This window comes from Rhea americana, unplaced genomic scaffold (assembly GCF_003343005.1).
Source record: "Rhea americana isolate MKP2758 unplaced genomic scaffold, rheAme1 scaffold_1, whole genome shotgun sequence".
Taxonomy (NCBI): Eukaryota; Metazoa; Chordata; class Aves; order Rheiformes; family Rheidae; genus Rhea; species Rhea americana.
The window spans coordinates 13,877,742-13,903,994 of NW_028185038.1; the positions used below are offsets into that span (position 1 = coordinate 13,877,742).

At 41.0% G+C, this 26,253-nt stretch overlaps 1 protein-coding gene across 1 annotated transcript; it reads right to left on the reverse strand.

The window, feature by feature from the left end:
• Positions 1-1,236: 1,236 nt before the first annotated feature.
• On the reverse strand, positions 1,237-26,223 carry PROSER2 (proline and serine rich 2). Its single transcript, XM_085299357.1, has 4 exons — positions 25,931-26,223; positions 17,578-17,793; positions 5,966-6,218; positions 1,237-5,048 (listed from the first exon to the last, which is right to left on the reverse strand). Exons 2-4 carry the CDS (start codon positions 17,761-17,763, stop codon positions 4,054-4,056), a joined length of 1,434 nt encoding a protein of 477 aa, XP_085155483.1. The 5' UTR covers positions 17,764-17,793; positions 25,931-26,223; the 3' UTR covers positions 1,237-4,053.
• Positions 26,224-26,253: the final 30 nt, after the last annotated feature.

The window sequence follows — 26,253 nt, forward strand, 5'->3', positions numbered from 1 at the left end:
ATGGATCAGAGCCCTGAGGCAGGCTTGGAAAGCTTAAGGATGGTCTGTCAGATACAACTGATGCTTCAGTGTCCTTGGCTGCAGACAGATTTCTGCTCCGGGAGGAAAGAGCTATTGCAAATGAGGATTAATATTTGTTCCAGAGTGATTTCCAGTTTTTCTTTTATAATACACATAATACTTGGTATTTGGAGCAYGTATATATGAATGCAATTAAGAAAATTCATCTTCAAAATAGTGCAACTGTTTCAAGGCTTTCAGCTGGCCCCTAGTTCTACTTGGGAGCAGGGGAAAGGTTTAACCCAGCTCTGCCATCAAGCTTATTACTTGAGACAAGCTGCATAAAGAATGAGACACTAAAGCCACAGAGRAGTTTAGATGCATTACTTCTACTGGAGGCACTAGTTACCTTTGGGAATCTGAGAAAAAAAAGCCAGTGATTCTTGGAGACCTGTTCTTCTGCAGGACTTTTTCTCTTTAAAAATCAGAGRTCATTAATTTGGACCCTAAACCATTCCCTACATAAAGGGGGACAACTGCACGACCAGTTTAACTACCACCTCAGCTATGAGTATTTCATTAAGAAACCTTTACGTTAACGCTCTAATTGGCAGCAGTAACTATAGCAATGCATGCCAGAGCCAACACTTTAATTATTTGGTCAGAAGGATCTTAGCAATCTCKATGTACAAGTATCCAAATGAAAAGGGAAAAAACGCAAGAAAAAATGCACAAAAGCTAAATAGCCCTCAGGGAAACTTTGTCCCGTGTTATGAGAAAGACTAATATCAGCATGGTCACACTCACACATGATAAAATACAGCAACGTTCTGGCAGGCACGGAAACAGAGAGGACTTGCTATTCTTTCATGTATTAAATATTCCTCTTGGAAAAAGTCTTCTCACTATTGCAAAACACAGGGTGGAAGAGAAGGGGACTTTGCCTATTTAACATGCGGTTCAGCACGCTACTTCCTTCCTGCGAGGACACGGTGGTCACAGTTCCCAAGCTCTGCAGGGAGAACACAAATCTCTTAACAAGAGCATGAAATAATCCTCCTTTTTCCTTTTTCCTCTGGGGCAGGATTGAGCCTTGGCTCACAGATGCACAATTGCAAAGATGATGGTTATTAAATTGTTATTAGCTATTCAAAAATCACATCTCTCCTCCCTTGTCTAATAAAAATACATGCCACTGGTGATAAAGGATGAAATTTCACTTTCCATCAGCCATAATTCCATTGGTTTTATCCCAGTTTAATTAGATGATTTATCAGATTTGTGCAAGACATTGACCTCTGACACCACGGAGGGAAAAAAAAAAATCACAGCAACATATACACACAAAATAAGATACACTAAATAGAGCTAAATATATATATATATATATATATATGTATATATAGGTTATTAGCAGCTAGACTCTTAAATTCATATAGTACACGGCTTTACTTACTACAGTTTCAGGCACAGTGAAGGTTTTACCAACAGGACGTTGCTGCTGTGAAGGGCCACAATGAATACCTCGCTCCAGCTCCTCACTGGGCAGAGACTGATTTATCTAACGAAGCCGAAACTCTCACTTCCCACCAGTGGGAGAGACAGCCCTACACAAAGGGTGAAAGAACACGATCCAGCTCATTCAGCATACTGCAACTCTATGCTTTAGCTATTGAGCATCTAAATGATTATTTCTTTTAAATAGCGTTAGTTACACAGTTATTGAGCAGGGCTGAATTTCAGTGAAACAACTAGTGTCAGGATTTTTTCTTAGCACAGACTCTCAACTGTGAACAACTCATGAGAAGAGCTTGTTACTGGCAAGAAGTGATTAGATGCAAAGACTGCTTTGTACACACTTTACGTTTATAATGTAAAACTATCTTTAACAGGATTTAAAAGCACAGGAAGTCATGGAACACTTAAATTTGCTCTGATGAGTGGCACCGTACTATCCACATGTGGGACTGTCGCAGGCAGCACTGCTGTGGGTGCTTGGCTTTATGTGCTTCATCTTCTTGGTTTAAGAGCAGGGACTCGGGTCCTAGGAAAGCACGTGCTTTACTTTCGGCACGCATGCAGTCTTTTCCGTTTCAGCGGGACTTCTCACGTTCGACTATGCACGCTTAAGTGCTCGGCCAGGCTGAGGACTGGTCGTGTTTTTTAATTACCAACTGCTTCGTATGGTGTGCCTGTCACAACGAGGAACACGATCGCTTACCCCGCGAGAAGGCGGACAAGAAAAACTACGTAACAGAGAAGAGTCAGATACCATAACGATGCAATTAAAAATTTAAGCAGCGAGCAGATAATTAAAAACAAACAAACAAACAAACAAAACAAACCACACACTAACTTCTGAGGCAGGTTCACAATTACGGAAAGATTTTCCTTCTCAACAGCTTCATTTACAAGTACAGCTCAGCAAGTTTGAAATACTTTATCACAGGAAATACAATGTTGTTTATCACAGTTATGTCAGAGCTCTTGTATGAAGGGTGTGTTGGTTTCTGTACAGCCACTCCCCTCCACTTTTCCAAGGCTTATTACTCAGCTACTGAGGAAAAAGAGGGGGTTGCTTGAGGTGCAGAGAAAGTGCAGAGAACAAGCAAGTTTTTTTCCCTTTAGCAAAAATTTTGAGGACTCTCAGACACGCGGGAGTAACAATGAGGAATTTAGAGGGTGTTGATTTTGGCATCTTGTTTTTAAAATGAGTATTTGTGAGGTTTTGGAATGAAAGAAAAGGGAAGGGAGTTTTCTTCTGGAAGAGCAGCTTTGCCATATACAAAAAAAAATCATACTAACATGTAAATATTTTTTGGACCATCTTTAAAAGTACATCTATGGAATAAAGGCAAAATGGGCCAACTTAGACCATTCAGGAGCTATACACTCTTACATACCGATCTGTTCTGTAACTCCACTTAACCTGCAAGAGTTTTGGCTAATTTCTACCATTTATTGGCTGGGCAAAATCAATAAGGCTGTCTCTGAACAGAGGACTGCTAGGGCTTTCAAGCCACAGGGAAGATCATGAGACAGTTATTAGAAATAGTAGAACTTAATCACAGCTGTTCAGCGTAGTATGGATATTGTTTGCAAAGTAACAGTTTCTTCCTGCAAACCCTAATGTAAAGGGTAAGCCTTCTGACATTAAGGTTCTCATATTTGGTACAAAGTTAACTTGTTCCTATGGCTTCTCCGCTAGTAACATCATCACCAGTACAGAACAGTTGGGATTACAGATTGTCAAGAGACTCTTTGGCTGTCAGTGCTAAAAGCAACGCGCTGCGCGTATCCTTCAGGCCTATCAGGTGCCTTTCACTGGACAAGCAGGTTGCTAGAGCATGACCACGAAGCAGGTGGCCAGGAGGAAAGACAGACTTCAAGTTAAGTGGCAGAATGACGCAGTCGCCAACTCCAAGCTTGGGCCGTTCTGTCAAAGAGAAAGTCAAAATGGAAATCGCCTTCTGTATACTCTTCCATCAAGTGGGCACAGAGCAAGGAAAGGGAAGATCTCACCATGGGCAGGGAAGGAAGCAGAGCTGGATAATATAGACAAGACAAACAGTCACAGAGGTTGGTCACATTGGTCAAAGTGTTCAGTTTTGACATATCTTGATCTCCAGTGAACAGACATATACACATGTGCAAGACAAAAAGAGCTCTCGTTTTTGGCTTGAGAAAGGTAGAGCAAAAGGAAGATTCTCCATTCAATTTGCTATGTACAACAATACTGCACTGTACACTTCATAAACAGGATGCCCTCTGCTATCGTCCAGCATTACTTAAATAAAATTCTTCATAGTCACAAAGAACAACTGAGTATCGTGGTAGCAAGGAAGGTTGAAACCCACCACTGCCCATGACTGTACACGTCAGTTTTGCTGGGTTAAACACTAGCTGTCATACTACAGTATCTAGTGCCTCCTTAGCTTTCCTGAAGCAGAGGACTCCTCCTTCCAGTCCATTTAATCCCAATCCTGTTGGGATTGTTCTAGCACAAAGCCAAGCTATGACTTGCCCCCCACTGCCACAGCTTTCCCATGTGGATTACGCAGTCTCTTTCAGGAGTCCCAGTTTGCGAAGTGCCTCTCTTCTAGCTTCTTCCGTTGAGCCACGTCCAGAAAACCTTACCGTTACCCCTTGGGATCGAAAACCTGAAGGGCGAGGCAGTGAACCTGACCTCCTCCTCATATCCAGGTTTAGATTAGGTTGTTTATGATCATTAAAACCTTTTGCTGGGTTCTGCTGAGTGACCTTGTTAGCAGTAAGAGTCACCTCGGGTTTGATTGTTAAAGTTTTGCTGAGAGGAAGGAAAGGGCTTGGCTCGCTTCTTAAAACCTCATGGATGTTCTGATATCCATTGGGAACAGCATCTGCCTGTTTGGGCTGCACATCGTCAAGCTGCCGAGTACCTGGAGCGTGATCCACTTGGTCCTGAGCTGGCCTTCCTTTCACTAGACCAAGTTTTGTCAGGGCTTCGTATCGTGTCTGTTCAGAGGAGAGATCCCTTAAGGAAGAACTCCTGTTACGTCCCAACAAATCACTTTTCTGCAGCTTTTCCTCCAGTTCAGCTGCCAGAAAGGCTCCTCCATTGATATTGGCCAACACCTGAGCTCTCCGCTCCTGCACGTTAACTGCTGCCTTTGAAATAGTCTTGTTGAATTCTTTACCGCTGACATTGGTTATGTTAATGTTACTTGGAAACCGGTGCAGTTTGGGTGCTGGTGGGGGAGGATGCTTAGGAGGAGCAAGATAATCACCGTTAGATACTGGAGTTTTCTTCCTTTCAGAATTTCCTTCTTTGAGGGCACTGGAGAAGCACACCCGGCTCTCCATCTGCTGCTCAGACATCTTCTGGGCCATAATGAGYGGAGTGGGGATGGAGCGAAGCAGCCTTGGGTGCTGCACTGGAGGGGGAAGTGGTGGAGGAGGAGGAAGAGGAAGCATCTCACGTGTTGGTGGTGGTGGTACAGAGGGATGTGAGGGAAGGTCAGCAGATACTGTTGGCTTGGGGCTATCAGTTCTCCAGGCAGCATCTAACACTTAAAAAAAAAAAAAAAAAAAAAAAAAAAACAGCAATAATCTCATTAAGTCATCACACAGAAGAGAATACAAGGCTTTCTTTCACTAGGATTAGCAACCACCAATACTCTCCTCCCCCAAACTTTCTACTCAAACTCAGCCCACGCTGCCAGAGGAAACTATTGCAGCTACCAGCAATGTCATCGTGGAGGAGATGCTACTGTTCAAATTCCAGTTTGTGATGTATTTGCTGGAAGTCTTCCTTTTGCCATTAACCCGCAATTTACATGTTGGCATCACTGTGGTTCAATGGCTTCTTCATATATGATTTTTTTTTTTTTTGATTACAACAGCCAGGAGATGCTGCATTATCTAACAGAGTATGCACTAACTGAAAAATCCTCTCTCCAAAAGTGGAGAGACAACTCTACAGTGAGGGGAAAAAAGGCCATACACTTCTTTTCTTGTCACAGACTTTTTTGGATTGGACCACATGCCTTTAAGTTCCCCGCAAAGTATCACTACAAACAATTCACTATGTTAAAGCCCTTTGATAATGTCTTGAGAGGTCTTTAAAGAAAAAAAAAGATAATAGATAAAAACTAGTCTGCCTTGCTGTGATGACTCTTTATAATACTCAGTTCTGTTACAACCTAGTCACTGGGTAGAAGATTGAGATAGCTGCCCAGTAGCTTAACCACATGTGTGACCCCATGTGAAAAAACTGTGCACTGTAGACAGCAACAGGAAGCAATTCAGCAACCCCTCAATCCCAATGTTAAGTTAATCACACTCCTTAGCACTCCTGGCATGTAACAGAGTCATAGTAGAAAAACAGTAAAGGAGGCAGAGAATTTCTTTAGCTAGTTCTGATGAGAACTGGAACACGCCAGGGCTAAGTTACAAGGAAAGCTTCACTTTCAAGGTGTGTCACTACCTGGTTCTTCATCTCTGGTAGGAGGGCCTTCATGGTCACTACTGTCAGGCGTAGACTGCGCTAAGTCAACAGTATCTTCAGTCTCCGAATGACTGGAGACATTTTCTTCTGTCGACCTTGGAGACTGAGAGTGGATGCCACTGTCAGGTAGGACTGGTCCCTCCAAGTCATCATCTAAGGCATCTATGGTTTCTTCAAAGAACATGAGAACATCCTTCTCTTCGTGAGTTAAGTATTTCAGACTCTCATCGTCCTATGGAGAGTGGGGGTATATGTGGGGGGGGGGGGAAGAGAAAAAGCCAAATAAATTAAAGCCTCAGGTGTAGTTATAGGCAAGTAACACACACAGCAGCCTCTTTACAAAGATAAAAAGAGAAAGGATGCAACAGGCACCAAGCACATGAGAAGCATCTTGTGCTTTCTGTTTCTTTCCCTCTGATAACAGACATTTGACTACTACAGTTCAACAAAAACCAGGAGTTTACAGTGCATGAGTTTTGGCTGAAGAACCATGTCAGATATTTCATCTGTTAAAGTATCTAGCTTTAGTTCAACAGACAACTGTCCATTAGAGATGGACAGGACAGATGGCTAAAAAGATCATAAAAGCAGATAAAACCCCAGGTCTATGCCTTTACACATCATGAGATAGATTCTTCACACTCCAAGTTGAATAAGCTATTTCAGCTGCTGGATGAGGTTCAGGGACAAGTCTTGGGAGCAGCTTGCAATGAAAAGGGTGCCTTCAGGACAATCCAACAAACGCGTGGTTTCCCTTTCTGCTGTGGATCAGAGGGACTTTGCTGTTGGAGAGGCAGAGCTGGAGTCGAGATCCACCTCCCCCACTACAAACTCAAAACGATCCAGAATTTCATGGTGGATTACATCAATGCAATATTAAAGAAGGAAAGGGTTTATAAACGTTTTACCTTAAAGTTATAGAAAGAAAAAAGTTACAATAAATATGAAGATGTATTCTCTAGCAGTAGAGGGCCTCAAGYTATCTTCTCCAGCAGGAAACAATTCTATAAAGTGCAGAAATGATACATAACCACTTGAATTATCCAGTCTTCATTTTCTATGAGTCACTGCTCTTGATTAACTTGATTAACGTAACATTGCTATGAGAGACTAGGCAGCAGTGTGCAAACTTCCCCCAATGCCACCTACACCCTGGGAAACACTCACTTTTCCAGAAGCTTGGAGATGACAAAGAATGATTAGGAAAGGCACTGCATTAAGACAATGGATACAGGAAAGACTTTTACCCAAGAGAGCTATGTAAGCTCCGGAACGCAAATAAGTATTGTTGAAAAGCAAGTGAGTTTTTCCCTTTTCTAGATTGCATTTCTCTCTCACCATGCATATACTGGGAACTTTGCCATCAGTAAGTTAATAATAGGGCACCAGCAAAGCAATAGAATACAGAGTCCATTCTCATCTCCGCTTTTAGCTTCTCCAGGGATATAATGTTGTGCATGCAGGTTACAAGGCTTTTCAATGGAGCACCTGGCACCAAGGGCAGCAAATAAGGTATTTGTCCTGCCCACCTAAGAGATAAACACTTCCTCCCTAGGGCAGCACAACTAGCTTCAAACCCACTATGCCTGTTCAAATCACCTTACATTAAAATTTAAAATAATAGTAATAAAAGTGCAACTCTATCTGTTAATTAAAACCCTACTGCAAACCAAGTTTTACCTTCATCCCAGCACTAAATATGGGAACAATGTCCCTCTGTAGAACAGTAATGTCTGTAGATTAAGAACTATGAAGCGCTTCATTGTACCAAGTGGCAATTAAGCACTTAAAACACTGTGGATGAGAAAGTAAATGCATTTAGGCACTTTGCTGTCTTCTCCCCTGTGGTCAGCCAAACATTTTCCCTGTAAATAAATGAACAAAATACAGCTCTCTCAGTCTTTCAACCTTCTTAGCTCTTAGCCATCTTAGGACAGGGGCACTTACATGTGGTTGCAATCGTCTGAACCCTGCAGTCCTCAGTCACGGCTGGCATTTTTTTTTTTTTTTGGATTAAACAGAAGGCTGAGGTCTTGCAGGGAAATATAAACCTGGTTTCAGGAATCTCATACTACAGCTCTGTTTCTAGAGACTCAGATTTATTGTCATCAGGGTGAACATGGTTCGATGGCTGAGAGATACATGTAGAGGCATGGGTACTCGTAACTGAATCTTAACAGCCAAAATGCACTGTAGAATAGCAACTTACTAGAGCTTGAGGGAAACCTGCTGCAAAATCTGTAAACTGGATGCCATTAGAAATTGGTTATTTAAAGCACTAACTTCAAAGGCTGATGTATTCCACAGCTCACACCCATCACATGGCAGAGTTCAGTTTTCAAAGTCCAAGGAAAGTTTTACAGCTACACTTGAAAAGGTGAAAGACAGGCCTTCTTTTCTTTCCCTTAATGGATGTTGTAATCTCCTTCCTTCTCCACCCAAATACTCATACAGCTGCTATGCCTAGTAAGTGAGAATGGCAGGAAAAGAGCCTTTGTTAGGTAAGTTCTAACTTGAGCCCAGCAGGGCTCAAAAAAACTTTTGCTGTGGCTCAGCTCATTGAAATAGCCAGAATGCCACATGCAAAAAAAAGTTGTGGGTAAGACGTTTGTGGGGGCAGCAGATCCATAGTGTGGTGTAGTTATTTAACAGCTCCCACATTAGCTTAACGTCCTTTGGTCAAGAGCTGAGCCAAAGCACATGAACTGAAGCGAAGACTTTTGGAAGCCCTTTGTTCCCTTTGCTTCTGTGCCTCAGACTGAGTGCTTCCATGCCAGGCAGGATTTGCAAAAGGATTGGCCAGAGTTACCACACCTCATTGATCTTGACAAAATGAGCAATTTCCCTTTCTGTGAAGGATCTGAAAGGGGTTACCAAGTCTTTACAGTTGTATCTGTGGAAAGTGGCATACCTAGGTTTGAAAGGCCAACCTCATCTCACTTAGCCCTTTGAAGAGTACCCACATGACAGAAGCGATCTAGACAAACACCACCACATTTCCTCAGAAAGAAAAGTGAGCAGCTCTCGAGAATGGGCAATGCTATGGTAGGTCACTGCACTGGGACGCATGATATCCCACTCAGCTAGAAACTCTATCAGGAAAGGCATGTTTCAGTTGTGACGATGGGAAATAATTCCATTTTATAAGCACACTGAAGATAAACCTACCAGTATTCAAGTTGGTCAGACCAAAAGAGCACAGAGAAATAAAGCAGTGACAGCTATTCACAATCACTGGTCTAAGAACAGTGATGTATTATTAAAAGCCCTCTTCTATTACTGAAGTTATAGCAGAACCTTTCAGAAAGATGGGAAATAATTTTATTTGGTGAGTAGTGTCAGTTATAATAAAGGTTACTGAGTCTATTTCTAATACCTCCATTTTCCACATACTGGAACGGATCATCTTCCTGGGTTGGTTTTCCAGGCCTCTTTTCTGCTTGAGGAATCTGGGTTTCGAGAGGCCGAGAAGGATCTTTTCAGTTACTTGAGCTGTTCCCCTCACACCTTCCACCAACTCCCTACTCTTAATACACACGCGCCTCCCGTAAACTAAATCGCACACATGTAACGCTACCCACTTTAAAAGCTAGTGTCATAAGACAGCCTAAGTTTGAAGCTTGAAAAGTGTGTCTTAACTGAGGATTATAAAGACTGCTTGGACAGAGAAATTTGGGACACAAAAAGCTGAAATAGCCAAGTATGTTCAGTTGGCATTAATATTTTAGAGTTCTGTGCTGCCAAACATCTCCTGTCCGTGCCAAACAGGAAAGGTTCTACTATGACAAGGTTGTTATAAAAAGAGAGCCTGATTCATAGGAAAGATCCCTTTTCTACCTGTCCAAGAGAGTCACTGGCTATCAGAGGGCCACAGAAAGCTTTAAAACACTGATTCTACTGCTCACACTGAGGTATGTTATGAAACTTGCTGTTTTGTCATACTTCAGTTCTCATCTAGTAGGAGCTGAGCTGCCTCTAACTCCTCTCCAGGGGAAGAGAAGCCAGGAGCTCCTCCAGCTTCCTTATGGTCATGATCAATTATTTTGAAGCTTTTTAATGAAGCTAAGCTGGTTACACCTACCAGCCCTTGAAGAAAGGGGATGAAACAGAATGAAAGATTGTGCACTAGAACCTGGAACAACTTTTCACATGCATCCAAAATTTTTTTTTACTTCACATCCAGACCCAGAACTTGCACAGCTTGGACAGAAAACAGAACAGTGGGGAACGAAAAACCCAAGACATCTGTAGGAGTTTTAAAAAAAGACTGAAAACTGCTAGAGAGCCAACGATTACATTTCAATTAGCAAAATACCACCAGAACACTGGATTCAACTGATTCAATCATTTCAGAATGCCAAAGATTTCCTAGGCACAGGGCCATGAGGAGAACTGGGGAATGACTGGAAGCTTTGTAGAAAATGTGAAGGGAGCAAACTGTTCCAATAGGTAGGATGAGACTAACAGAGCAGCACTTAAGATTCCAGCCTGCCAGTAACACAGTAGAAAGTTCTACTCAGGAGGGGGAAAAAAACCCAAACAAACAAAAAAGAACACACTTGCATGCAGGAACAGTATCGGAACAGGTACAAAAGCTTCAGTGAGCAAGGAAAAAAGAAAGTACTTCTGACTATATTTATAGAAAAGGGAAACAGAATGGATTGTACAGCTGCACTGCTTCAGCTGGAGGCAAGTGAATTAGAGATAAGAACAAGAACTACCATGCAGGATCAGACCAAAAGTCCGTTTAGCTCAGTATCCTGCCGACAGCCACCAGAAATGGATGCATGGRGGGGAAGGGGAGGGAGAGGAATAGGGGAGAGCACTGCTGTTAGAAGTGGATGGATTTATATTCCACCCCCCATCCTCTCAATTTTCAGCAATACATGGCTTAAGGACTTCCCAGTTGCATCCGCATCTGCGTATTTAATAGCCCTTAATGAGCTTTTTTAGCATTAATTCATCTTATTGTTTCWGCCCATTTAAATGGCTGGCATTCACAGCATTCTGTGGCAATGAGTTCCCTAGCTTAATTGTGCGCTGTGTCCAAAAGTACTTCCTTTACAACCCACTATCTGATGATTTTGATAATGCTATTTCATTTGGTAAAGAGGACTATAATATTGAATGCTGTTTTCTTCCATTTATTTTAACATAATTGTACCCGTGAGCTTCATAGTAGTTGTCAGTTAGGACCTGTTGATTATATGCTTTGCTGAAACAAAATTACCTAAGAATTTCAAGAATAAGCTAGAATTCAAGTCGTAAGAGACTGATTAAAATCAGTTGTAACATACTTAAAAAAACAGTGCTAGAGATATCTCTCTGGTCATTAAAGTTAGGCTGATCAGCTTGTAATTTCTTTTTCCTTTTCACTTTTTGTTTTGGGAAAACACAGAGGAAAATTTGGAAGGACTTTCAAAAAAAAAGCCACTAACACAGTTTCTACAAAATCAAGTCATTTCACAACAATCTAACTTCTCCCGAGAATGTTACTGACTTGGCTGATAGGTATAAGCACAAGGTATAATAGACTTTGATTTGAAGCCTTTATGACATGGTCCCACGCAAGATACTCACTGATGGAGAAGGAAACTAAGCCTAAATTAAATTACTAGAAACAGCTGCATAATTTGGGGGGAAGAGAGGTGGAAGTGAAGAAATTGTTATTTTTGAGGAATAGCACGATATATCCAAAATTGGACAATGAAACAAAAGGAGCCCTGAACAGATTTATCCCTACTCCTGCATTTATCTGATGCATCACTAACAAGGTAGAGAATTAGTTTAGTATCTGCTGATGCCCTTATTCTGGAATACACTGCTGCAAGAACTGGTTAGGGCAGAATAAGATCTTTATGGACCATATCAAAGTGCTGGAAGTCCACAAGATGAAATTCAATTGAAAAGCCACAAGCATGCAGATGCAGAGCAATGAATAGTTGTCCAAGCGGCAATATAAGGCAGAGGATCCGCAGGTCAGTTTAAGATCTGCTCTAAAGGGGGAACGGAAATCAGTGCTGTTCAGGTATGCGAATGTCATTCTGGGATATATTAACTAGGGTGACAAAACAGCATCGCATCCTCACTCAGAGCAGAGTTAGATGCAATCGTTGAACTTGGAGAGGAGGCAGACAGGCTGGACAGGGTCCAGAACAAAGCAAGAAAAGCACCAGAAGTATAACTTCACAGGAAGGTTGAAAGAATGGGGTAGGCAACATTTAAAAATGAGGAAGAACGGGTGGTAGGCAGCCATAGCCCTGTATGTATTTTAACATGTAAAAAGTTGATCAGCAGTTTCACTATAACAAGTCTTCTCTGAGTTCACTGGAGGAGAGACAAGTAGATGTCTCCTTTGAACAAGGAAGTCCCAGAGCACTGGGATGGCTGCTTTGGAAGTTCAGGGATGCCGATCAGAGAGGGTTAAAGATAGAGCTACCCACGTTCTGGAACAACCTAACATCTGCTAGAACATGCTCTGAAACAAGAGTGATGCCATTTATATCTCCTAAAAGTAGTCTGCACCCCTTGTGAYGCAGTAGCAACATTCACACCTGCCTGTCTTTTTCCAGCAAGGCATCACTCCTTGCTGGAAGACAGAATCTTTACTCCAATTCTGCAGSCAGGATCCAGAGCAAGTGCTCCTCAAGCTCATCTTCCTCTTGACTTCTTGCCCTGCTGCTAGCAACGGTGACTCAGTTATTTTTCCAAAGGCCACGTCTTCAAAGTCATTCATATTAATATCAATTTAAAGTGGATGAAGCATGGCTCTCTCCATGCCCTGTAATGAATGGCTGCCACCAGCCCAAAGGACAGCTGTATCCTTAGAAAGTAATCAGTCAGAAAAATTCTCATTTTTTGTGCATCTTTATCAGGTGAAGTGTTTGGACATGATGAAAAAAGTTGTAGTACAATAAAGTCTGCAGAATATCAGTAGCAAGGAGGGGGGGGAGAAAAAATAAAAACAACTAAATATACATGCATTTTATAAGAGGAGTCATCCTCAGATTGGGAAGGCAAAAGCACTGGCTCAACACACATAGCAGCTGTCCTTTCTCAGTAATTCCTAAAACCACTCTGAAATCACAGGACCTCTTTAGAGAGGCTGAGACAAAGATATAACAATAAAGCGCACTTAAAGTCTGTTGCATTTGAATTATCCATACTGATCCAAAAAGGATAAAGGTCATAGCAACTAATTTCTAGGCTCCAAGGGACATTGGAACTGCAAAATGAACCCAAGTTAAACGGCTGAGTAGTGTGAAACAGGACACTGAGTCAGATCAAACTACTCAGACAGATGCTTTTCATATTTATTTAACCAATGTTCAAAGTATCACCTGTACTATAAGAGGTGGTAAAGATAAGCTGTTTCCAGTAACCGGGTATCATGTCTTGCTAGAGCTACAGMACTGCAAAGAAAGCTGGTTTGAAGAATAACAAACAGAAGGAAATCAAACTATGCAAAGCTATCAGAAAGATGGAATACCATACTGCTGCTCGATAAGTTGGCTTATAATTAAAAAGTAAGCCCATTATAAGCAAGATGCCTTTTTAGAGTCCCAAACGTCTTCCAATCTCAGCCATCTGATCAGTAACCAAAACAGTCACTTGACCAAATCCTGGCAGTCAAGTCCACCCCGAAAGTGGTGACTAACAGTGTCATTAACTGAGCAGCTGTCTGAACAAAAGGCAAAATAAAATAAAAAAAATAAAAATAGTACAGCATGGTCTGTTGACAGTAATAATGAGTTCACTAACACTCACAGCACTCGTAAGACATGTCCACATAAGCAAGGTAAGGACTGAAGTCATATCAGCAGATCCAAAGCACTGATAAAATTCTTACTAATGCAGTCCCCAGTCAGCACAGCTCATCTAAGGTGCACCCAGCACCTTCTGGTATGACTTCAGCAGGTGACACTATTGTCTTAGCATGTTATTCACACCTAAAAACTACAGCAGTTACTCACTGCTGAGGATAGATACACAATACAATTACAGASCGAAGCAGTGAAAAAGGAGGCCTCGCTTAAAGAAGTCACCCTGTGCTTACTTGGTCTATGGAACAAGTTAAATGGCTCCAAAAAACCTAAGACCCAGTTTTATGTCCACATTATGCGTCCTTAAATTGCTGCACTTGTATTTCACTGCAAGCTAATTCTTAGAGCAATGTAAGAAAATATCATTCAAGAATGGCTTTTAGAAGTCAGAATTCCCAAGGAGAATAGAGTAAGTTTGTTTATACTCCCASTCGGATAGGGCAACTGTTTCCATGTACTGAGAAAGCACACTTCTCTCATGCCTTTGCCAAGGATATGTTTAGACATCAGCTTTATTAAGAAAAGGCCAGGCGATGCATATAAGTTTGTGCTCTCACAAATAAGAACTTTTATGGTCATAAGATACAGAAGAAGGGGCAAGAGACCCTAAGTGACAGCAGAAGACAAACCCATCAGTGCAAGCATTCTTCCCATCCAAATGTAAGATCTTACTTGTGCTTGTCTTCATYTGCAGTGATAAATTTAGCAGCATAAATAGACCTGAACATCTATCATTTATATAGAAAAATTCTACTGCAAACAAGATCGAAAAGACTGTCTGCACCTTGTCTGCAGTTCAAAAATAGTATTTTGCTTTAAGGACAGCAACTATTGTCAAAGAYTGACTCAAAGCACAGTCATGTAGAAGATGAAGCTGAGAAAACTGGCAAAATGAAACTGAATTGACAACAGCTGACTGGCAAACACCAGGCTGATTTAATTCTGTTGTTTTAAGCCCACTTCAGCTCATGGAAATTGATGCTCATCTCCTAGTCATTCCTAAACTGATAACCAGTCTCACAGCACRTAACACCAGTGTAGACACGCAGTAGGTAGAATAGTCAACAGCCAAAGCAACTCTAAGCTGCCTGAGTGGGCTAGAGCCAGTCCAATTGTTTGTCTCCATTATCACTTCTCTGAATGTGTTTGAATTCCAYAGAGATAATACAAAGGTTGTATTTGGTGACTAATCTAGCTTGACACTCCAAAAAGCCAAAGAATCCCTTTCTTGTAATGAAATAAGAAGCCCAAATGGGCAAGCCATAAAAACACCGCTGCACTTATACCCTTTGCAAGGCCATAACCAGAATTCAAAATAAACCCTGAACTTCCTTGTTGTGTCTCTAGTTGAACAGATCCACAGAAGTGACAAATGAAGAGACCAATAAGTCTATATTTGTTTCCTTTTCAGACCTAAGAAAAATCCGGTGTGCCTGAAAAACTGTTTTGATACACCTCCTTTCTCACAATTGCTCTAACAGGAAATGATTTGTCCATGCAAACTTACCTACCCCTTCCTATATCATTAGGATATCAAAACTTGGGCGCCTTCTGGATCTTTATAACAAAGCTAAGGAAGCAAGAAGTTAACGTCTCTTGGAACATGGTCCCGCACGGGTAGAAGGTATCTGCCAGCAGAACAATACAGCTTTAAGATTCAAATCTTTAGYGCCTCTCACTTCCTTTTTGTGATCTATTTACTCAACCACATCTGGCAGAATTTCTTTTGCATTTTATTCGTCATAAACTGCCCCCTCCAACTCAAAGTTGAAATTATAGCTTTATTGAAGAGGCTGTCAGGAGCAGTGTTTCTCTTTTTATTGAATATACAGGGAAAATAGGTTGAAATACAGGCAATGGATCCCCTTCTTGAATCCAAAGAAACCTAGGAGAGCAGGGCATTCCCTCCTCTACTCAACAAGTGAAAATGAGTCCCCATTGCCCAATCTGTTATTCCACACATGCTAGCCTTCTGCCTTATCAGCCWTGCCACCCACTACGCTGCTGGAAGAGTTTCTACTGATGTCATGGAAAGGGATCTGYGGCACTAGAATTAATCTTTTCAGCATATGCTTCAGTTTCTGCATGCACAAGCACATACAAGACATGCTGCAGGACTACAGACTTTGGGAACTCTTTTAGTTGATGCACAAGTCTGATGGGAATTGCTAGAACCTGCAGCCAACTTTTACTCCAGCAACAAACCATTCCATTACAGATTAGGAAAGGTTTCTAATTCTAGCTGATGCATCAACACATGGTTTAATCACATGGCAAGATTCAGTTAGATTAAGGTAACCTGTGTCACTTCCTCACACAGGAGACTCAGTACACAGCTGCACAACATGCTGATTTATACATCACCTGGTTATTCAGTACTGATTTTCTGAATGACCAGTCTGATACCCACTATCACAGCTAAAAATATAACCCTCTGGAAACAAAATTGGCTACTAGCTTGAGACATTGGAATATTAGAGTCAATGTACTGCACAAAATTAACTTGTAATTCTTTATTRAAGAAATGCACCTCCCACTGCAACTCTAAAATTCAATCGGCTTCCATATAATAAACAACATACTGTGAATATCCAAGTCAAAAATAGTATAGCTAGCTCTTCCCTCCACCTCCAACCCTTCCTGACTTGTTTCTATGGCAGATCAGAAACAACTAAGGGACTGAACTTACTAGCAGTTGTGTGTTTTAACTAGCAATACAAACAGAAGGATACAGCAAAATATTAACTAAGGAATAATATTTTTATTAGGATGTTCCTTTTTGGTTGTTTCTAAGAATTACCTCCAGTTACCAAAATGTTTGAGAAGTATGAAATACTAAGCACTTCTGAGGTAGACAGATAAATACAGGTATCAAATTGTGTGCTTATTTTCAGCACTTATGCCTTTGTAGCAGCAAACTACTAAAAGGAAGCTAGGAGGRATGGCAGAGGGAAAAATATGAAAACAATTTAATTCAATGCTCTATGCAAGACAGATTTAGGTTTCCACACAGGAAAAGCATGTTMACTGCAGTGGCCTTTCCTCAGTTAAAAATGGATGCTTTCCAAATTGCCATGATAATCAGAAAACATGCAAAAAAATATACCTGCTTTCTAGGCTTGGTCTGTCACAGGGCAAAATAGTACTGCTGAGTTCATTGTCTGAATCATCCTGCTAATTGGAAAAACACAGAAGCGCATCCTACTCCCTCAGTTACTCACATACTATTTAAATGGCCACACTCATATTCACTAATGTGAAGACAGCTTTGTCTATGGTGATGTATTTGTTACTCACCTAATTATACAAAGGTGGAATAAGCTGAGACCTTTGTTCAGAAATGTCAACAAAAAGCTTAAGCAAGAAACAGCACAAAGAACCAAGCACTATCCTCAGATCCATTTACAAGCTATTGATGCAAGTGAGGGCAGAGATGCTCACTGAACTCCACAGCACGTACTGGCAGTTGCGCTGAGCTGCCTGATGCAACATGTGCTCCTAAGTGTCATGCCCCGCTCTGGGGGGAGCGAAGGCCGGAGAGCAGCGCTCTCCAGGCTACAGACAATCAGACCGGACTAAGACAACATCGTATCAGATCACAGCAGTTATTTCTGACCTTCTGTTGTATAGTGACCAAGATGTCAACCAACCATTCAAGACTAGAATTGGCAAAGATCAACATTTAAGAAAAAAAAAAAATACTTTGATGCAAACCAAGCTACCGATGTAACTTGCATCATTAAGCACTAAGGCTCATTAAACACTTACCAAGGCAACATTTCTGCACCTAGCTTGGGTGCTGTGATTCTCCACATTGTCACTCCTCTCTGTACTTCCAAGCACATGATTTGGAGAGATTTCAGATGCCATTTCAGAAAAGTCTGACAGGAGATTTCTAGGCATCATACCCTCTTGATTTATGGATCTCGATGCAGCGCAGAATGTCATCAGCATGCTACATATGGCTGTAAGCCGTATTCATTTCTGAAAGCAGAGAACAGTGTGTTATATTTAAATTCATTTTTTAAAATACTTTAAAGGGAGGAGGAAAATAAATAGTAAAAGAAAAGATCCTAAGCAAGGAAATAAAAGACATGTTCACTGGACTAGAACATGTCTACCACCTCTGGGCATCTTAAAAAAAAAAAAAAAGAATCTTATTTTTATCTTAAATGGTGAGTGAACAAAATCTGATATAGCAGGGCTCTGTATCCCACCTTGCACACCTCCAAATCAGGTATCTCCATTTTATAAGCACCTACATACACAAGGACCCTACATACCTATCTGCCATACAGATTCAGTTTGTGTTTTCCATTATGATACATCATTAACAGAATTAAGATTAAGATCTCACAGGTTGAAAGACCAACTGACTCTGCTTCAACACCTTCATCTTTTATGAGCTTTTAGGCAAGAATTCTATTTATCAGACACAAGAGGGAAACAATCTCACTCATTTTCCAGCACAGTTGAAGTTAAAACCACTTCACCAACAAATGAGTTATGCTGAACAAATCCATGCACAGAATGGAGTGCCATTTTTATGCCATCACATTACATAGCAAACTTGCATTTTAAAAGCTTATAGAGCTTTTATTTCACTCAGCCATGAAAAAAAAAAAAAACAGCACTTGCACATCTGGAAGAGGCTTAGGGGAACAGACACATGCACCAGCATATACTGGAGGCAGAAGCCACCAGTTTTTTAAAGCTATTCTAATGTTCAGTTTTGTAATATCTCTCTAATTTGTTACAATCTCCCCAAACACACTAGCAGAATTTTTTCCTTCATTCTCAACACCACAAAGACAAAAATCACCCTTTTGCTGTAACAGTGCAAACTGAGGGAGGGAAGGAAAGGGGAACTTCATCTCGCTCCAAAACTTTAAGACATCCTTCGCAACATGAACTTGCGTTATACCACAGAGTGAAATACTTTGCTCTTTAACAGCCCTTCTTTCCAACCACCCTGTCTAGGAAATAGCAGTGACACATTCCTCAAAACAGTCAGTTCTGAGGTACATGTTAAATGCAACAAGCTGGCAACTGGATAGCATTACCCTGACCCTATACAAATGAAATGAGATGGTCCTGCTTCCCAAGCACTTCTCCTTTTATTATGGTTTGAGAGGTGACATGAGAAGCAAAGTCAAGTCCACATTTCCAATTCAATTGGATTATTTCTCCTTCCTCCCTAGCCCTGCCAGCTCAGGGCTGGGAAACCAGAGCCTCTTGGTAAGCTGATCGGCGTTTCACAGCAGGGAGATAACATCTACCAATACGGAGCAACAATTCCACCCTACTGATCGCTTCCTCCCCGGAGAGCGCTACGACATTACCAGAAGTACCTATGAGCACTCCCTCATCCACACCAACATGTGCCTTAGGGGAACACTCCCACGCAGTGTAGCTAGGCAGTAGTCCTGCCAGTCTTAYGAGCACAACCCAAGCAAACAGAGCAGTGGATTTCCACAACAAAAGGATCTGATAGACCTTCCTAGGAATGTTAAGTCTAACAATTAAGATTTCGGCTTGCTTTCACACRAGAAAGAACATCCTTCCTTTCTCTACTAATAACGTTAGCTACAAATAATTACAATGCATCCTCAGGATAACGGTCTTTCTGTGATGCYGCAGAGGTAGAAACATGCTCTCAGTCATGACGTTCATAATCACACAAGAGAGGCATACACTACAGCAAGTGCTGCAGCTGCTATAGCTCTGGTTGCCATATACCCAGGCTCAAAACAAAAAGCTATGTTACAGGAAACTAAACTAGAGAAAAAGCCAYTCAAGCCTAAAACTGCAGAAGTGACTCCATCTCCAACACCAACACTACCAACTCTCCAACTCCAACTACCAACACTCTGGGGCCCAGAATGGTAGTACATAAATGAAAGCAACAATTTTAGAAGGCRACACTATCAGTGGAAAATCGTGGCCCCCTCTAAAGTTCACAGAGGACACTCACTGACTTTGGTTTTCTTCCTATGTCTCTCCAGGTGATGTATAGATGGAGAAGAGCATCTTTCCAAGGAGGAACCAGCAAGAAGCAAATATTCCTACAACTCCTAGCAAGTCATTCCTATGATGCTTGACATAAGGCAAGTATTATTTCTCACTGGCACTTTTAAGAAGCTTCCTCAGTTTCCCTCCAGGAGTGCCAATACAAGCTGAACRTGCCATGTTTGTTCTCTCCTTCAATGATGCATTACAGACAACGACTAGATTTCTAGAACCGTACTCAACAGCTCTTTGTGAGCATTTTATACACTACTCCAGACCTTTCATAACAAGAGATCATAGCTCACTGTGTCTAGACTACAGAGCCAAGGCTCCAGTTTAAAGACTAACCTAATGAAGACTTTAATCCAATTGACTTTGTGGAAAAAGAAAGTACAAGGGTACTGTTCTGCTTTTTCCAATGGCAAAACCTTGGCAGAACCAGTCTGAGCCTCTCAGYGGGCTATCTGTGTACAGGACAGAGGGAATACCCAGATTCAGCAGTGATAAACAAGGCCAGAAGTTCTAAATAATGATGAATTGCTTTGCTTCCTGCTCTGATGTTTCACAAAGCTCCTGAACAGTGAATAAACCCAGTGACCGCAGCTAGGCAGGAGCCTCTAAGCAGTAGACACTATGGTGATGATCCTGCCTTGGTGGTACATCTCACCTAGGCGGTACACCTCCTACTTCTTTAGAAGTTTTACTTGCTTCAGAAAAAGCTTGGGAGCAGTGCAATAGACTGAGCCTGCAAATAGGGAGAAACAAAAACAAGCACACCTTTCACACTATTTTTTTAAACACTTTAAGAATATGCATCAACAAGGCTATTTCTCATCCACATAAATATATTATTTCTTATCCCCTTTGCTATGGTTTTATGCTTTAAGGGAGAAGCTAGTCCTACAGATTTGTACAGCATCTAGCACCGGTGACAGCTGCTTTGACGTTTCCCAACACTGCTACAATACACAGCATGTTTTACAGACAAATTCCCTTCTAACCATGGATAACGCAGAAGCCCTCTCACTTGTTTTAAGTCCCCTCTGTTAAGTAAGTGAAAGAGTGTTGATTTAGGACAGAAGTAGCCAAGAATCTAACCAACTTCAAAAAGACCCCACAGTGCGTTTCTGTGGGATTGCCTCAGTAACCAGCAAGGGTTCAAAAATAAGGCAACCATCCTCAGAGAGGGAGAACAGCAGGACAACAGGCAGCTGCTCCTCTTGACCTTCAGAGAGGCATTAAAAATGGAAGCTGTTCACCACAGGATCTGTTTCTTGGCCTAATCAATACATATTATAGAAATACTGTTATTAAAAAGTGTTCTGCCTGTACCATTAGGGATTAAAAAACYGACCATGATACAAGAGTGCAGAAGTTTTCCAGGAACATAATATTTGGCAAGAATACCCCAAATCTTCACATAAAACCCATCCTTGAGCAGCTGTGGTTCTACTGGTGCAAGTGATCACTTCCCAGGCACTCCAGAGCTAGCCTTCGCRGAAGATTTAAAACAACATCATGCACAAATCACAACCATTAGTCACAGGCTAGGCGGAGGAAATCGAAATGTTCTGAAGTTAACGCTGCATTTGACCTCCAATAATTTCAGTTTACTTTGACAAAGGTACGTAATTCAGAGAGACTGCATAAAGTTCCTATAAGGTCTTTTATACAATTTTTTTAAATAGTTCTTCTGACTAAGATTGCTAAAATTAACCTTCAGTGGAGAATATTTAGAGAGGATTGGGATTCCTGAATTAGGAGGAGGAAAGTGAAAAAAATGTTTATTAATAATCCTGCTTGAGGACTAGCTTAATAAGCAAAAGATCAATTCCATTAAAAAAATAGAAGACATTCAAAAGCCAAAAGTCAATCATTACAGAAGCCAGGAGCCAAAAAGACAGTAAACGTAAAGCATCACCCCATTTACAGCACAACATATTGAAGTAAATACWGTCTACAGATTTTACGGAATTGTCATGCATCCAGAAGGGCACAATATTAATCATCATCTTTCTCCGTTATACATGGAATCTCCAGAACAATCTTTGCAAAGAAGTTTCTTAAGCTAGTTTTCTAAATGTAGATTTTACATCATGCACACATTTTACTGGTGTTGGACAACCATTTTTCAGTGATACAGCTCAAACAGAAGAACTGCCAGTGGACTTCAAAGTTTCTCTCCTGTCAGCTGTACACACATGCCAATGCACACACACACAACGCACACGCTTAGCTCTAGGCACACTCTCAGTCTTCTTGTACCCAGTAGCAGTACCTGAGTTTGGAGAGTTATGCATGGGAGAAAACATCTGGAAGTATTCAAAACCTTATTGTAGGATAGATTTTTGTAAGAACGATAGTACAGGGCAGATCAGAGACCTGTATCATACCAGCAGTGGATGCTTAAGGAAGAACAGATAAAATGTAGCAAGCAGAAAATAAGAATAAGCCATTTAGCCTCCTGCAAGTTACAGTCAGGGGCTTCCTAGAACAGGGAACATATCTTTGTATCTAATAACCTAAAACCCCTAAAAATCAAACAGTAAAGTTTATAAGCTGTTCTCAGGTCAACTCACAGTAGTACTGTATCTCGGTGCACTTTGCCCAGTCAATTTTAGAACACATTAACTGCTTTGCTTAATCCTATATTTTTCACTACCAAAAAAAAAAAAAAAAAAAAGGAACAACTGACAAAGCTCAGTATTTATGAGCTGAGGTCAGCCAAAACTGGCCAACGCAGTTCAATTCTGATCATTCTCCAGATCAGAAACAGAGATGTTTACCATCCTACTAAAATACATTAGCAGGTAAGGAATGTGCATCACGTTAGTGGGCACACGAAACCTCTGACGGTCCAGAACAAAGTTAYGGCTACCTAACATCCAGTAACCAGGAAAAAGTCCTGCTCTTGTTTAGAGTGACTGTTACTATAGTACGTTTCAAGCAAGCAGGAATACAGCATGGTCCTCAGAGCCAGGCGTGTAGCATTCCTGTATACACTTAGATATCAATCCTGACTGAGATTTTCCGAGTGAATGTTGAGTTTGTTTGAACAGCATTTAGCAAAGGAGAAACTCTGGACACTCCTACGGCAGCTGCAGACATGCAAACTACAACTTAAATAAAAGCACTAACAAACATATGGGCTCCCAGAATGCCAGAGACTTTARTGCAAGCATCCCCAATACTTGCTCTCCAACCTTCTGGTTTACGGGTTTTTATAGCACATTTATGACAGTTTTCCAGGTTTTCCTCCATGGACTTGAGAGCTGCAAAATCCGTTAGTTTTAAAATTAAAAACAAAGATCGTCAGTCTTAAGAAACACACTGAGTGTCATTCATGCAGCTTTCACTAGAATGTGCAAAAGCTGCCAACAGTAAAATAATTAATCCTTCATATATAAGTTTTTGAAGAACTAGATGGGTAAGGCACCAACTGAGCAAAACTTAAATCCAACTGACTTTACCAGGATACTTCAACAAATGCTTAAACAGTTTGCTGAACTGGATCTTAAATTAAATACAGCAATCCACTTAGAGAGAAAGGAAACAATCACAAACCAACATTTTTATCACCTCCTTTAAGTAATAACTCAATTGTTACACTGAATATTCCAGATCATGCTTTGCTTAAAAACAGTGCTTAAGGTTGCATCTTTGACCAAAATCATCCAAGCCTCAAGACAGCAAAAAGAGGGCTCAATATCATATGCTTCATTCTTACCTGGTCCTTCTGGATTTTCAAGAATAGCCTTTTTAGTTTTGAGACACTATACTTCTGAAACTTYGTTACCTTACCTACCAAAGATGACTACACCAAGACAAGACAAGAAACCTTTTGCAAAAGTCTAGATTTTAGTCTAATCATTATCTCCTCAGTCTCCCTCCAGTGCTCGGGAAATGCTGCTTCTTTTAAAAAGACACACTAGAGCCTCCAATACAAGTTTCTGTCCTAACCTTACAGGATTTGAGGACACTTAGCACATTGAGGTCCAGCCTCAAGAGAGGATTTGTGTAATGCAAATAAACTGTGTCTCCACTTCACTGCATCAGCAGCAGCTTCAGCTGAATCCTGCTGCATAAAGCCAAGAAGGCCTCTGGCAAAGGCTCACACATAAAATAGTGGGTTGAACACAGAGAAAGATCCCTGAAGTGCTCTCATTTCCCATGCATTTACAGTAATAGAACTCCTCCTTGCTCCAACTAAAAATAAAACTATATCCAGTGACAAGTAGTTACTTTTCTTTGGATTAATGTTTTGCACAAGGATAATAATAAGGCTCTTGCTCATAGTAGACAGTTGAGATTTGACGATCAGTATCTGCTTAAAAGGAAAACTATATACAACATTGTCTATTCCAATATTACATGGGGTTTTAAACACACCCAGGTCTCCTTTGACTTCAGACATGCTTATGCAAATTTCAGTAAGTGCCCAATTCTTTTAAGTTCCTTGTTTTAGCACCACCGTGATGTTAACCAGAGGAGATTCATCTCTAAAAACCAACGCTTTGGAAATATGAAGTGCACATCAACAATTTTAGGCATAGACTTCTCTGTAATTAGCCAACTTCTGTCTCATTACAGTAGCATCATTGGGGTTTAGGTTTCAATATGTAACTCTAATGGCACAGTCATAGCAAAGGTGAAGCAAATCCTGGTTTACAAAGTATTTAAGAAGGCAAGATAATTTTCAGCCTTAGAGCTTCCATGTCAGTCTCACAGCTGGATTTAGGTTGCTTTCCTGCACTTCTGTTGGTAAGCACTGTGATGGAATAGGGAAGAGGGCAGAAGACATCTGAAGCACAAAGCAGAGAGGTTTGCCTTAAAAAGGAGCTACTTTAATGCTCATTTCTTTCCTGTACCATAAYATAGAGGTCTGTCAACTCAAGTAGAGCTGAAAAGAGCACCAGCAAAACAAAGCAGCAACTTCTTGTTCTGTTCTTTCATTAGGAYAGAGATAACCAATACACACTTAATTGAGAGGGGTATCTTGAAGCAGCTAGTTGCTCTGAAAATCAGAATCTCCTCCTTTCTTTTTTTTAAATTAAAGGGACTTGACAACAGTATTTGACAGTCTATTCCAGACTAGCTCTGAAAACCACATTTATATCCTCCTTTATTCTGATGTTCCAATATTTTAGAAGGTCAGTCAGCCCGAGACCTTGTCAACAGCTAAAGAGTTAAGTTGTTTCAGGTACTATATCCAACCAGCGAGCCTCTCTGCCAACACTCTTGGTTAATATTTCTCTCCGAGGCATGCATACAAACAAGAAAAAAGCAACGACGACCTACAGGAGGAGAACAGTTTTACTATTCACAGAGTAGAGAGACATAATGCAGAATTACCCTGTTCCTTTYCAGTTTCAACCATTATTTGTACTTCTGTTCAAGGAAACTTGATTGTTACTCATCCACTCTAAGTTTTTAAAAAACTGAAACAAACCCTTGACTAAGAGGACACTGCTGGAAAAATCTACTCCTTTTCTGAGCAATAATTAGCATCTTAGTTTGAGTTATAAGTGATCAACAATTTACTGTTTGATCACTAGCTCTCCTCTTACATAGCAGTAATAAAGACAAGAGAAAAACCCCAGTGACTATTCTATAAAGAGGTAACTGTTCCTGTACAGCAAAGTCCACCTGCAATTATGCATTAGTCAAGAATCTATAGAGAGTCTTAAAAWAATACCTTTTATTAGCCTAAGCCAGAAATTGCAAAAAGCTGTTAAGACACAGACTCAAGCTTTATTAAGGGAGTTTGGAAATAAGTCTTTCCTTCTGCTCCCTTCAYCATGAAAGCAAGGGGAAAGGAGAAACACGCTACTTACATTTTTGAGACTTTATTGTTAAAGCTCTAGAATCCTTGTAAAATTAAAGAAACCGGACAAAGCACCCACATTTCTTGCCTATTTTGTGTTTSTTGAAGTGGAGACTGTATCTTGCTACACCTTTGTACAAGATCCAGAACAACAGAGCTCTATTTCCAACTACGTCCTCTTGGTGCAATGCTAAAACAAAAAAGCCATTAAGAAAACATACCTTGAAGAACCTGGATTACAGAAAATCAAGATAAAGTCCTTAAAGCTGCGGTTGCTCTTACACATACCAAGCTCCCTTAAACCGGCTTYGTAGATCAGGATCTTGAGAAGCAGCAGCCACCTCGCGTTGACGGTCACCGTCTCAGTCGCGAAAGGGCACCTGGCGCGGGGCAGCGAGAGAGATGCTCGGCGCCGGGACCCGCTCCTGCTCGAGCCGCTTACACCAGCAGAACTAAACCGTGCCGGACCAGGAACCGATGAGGGGAGCAGGGCAGCTCCTTCCCATCGCCCTCAGTGAGCCTGCGACACCGGCGCAGCCAGATTTTCATAGCACGCTGGGACGAGACCTTTCCTAAACTTTCTTTCCTCACGTTTTTTTTTTTTTTTTTTT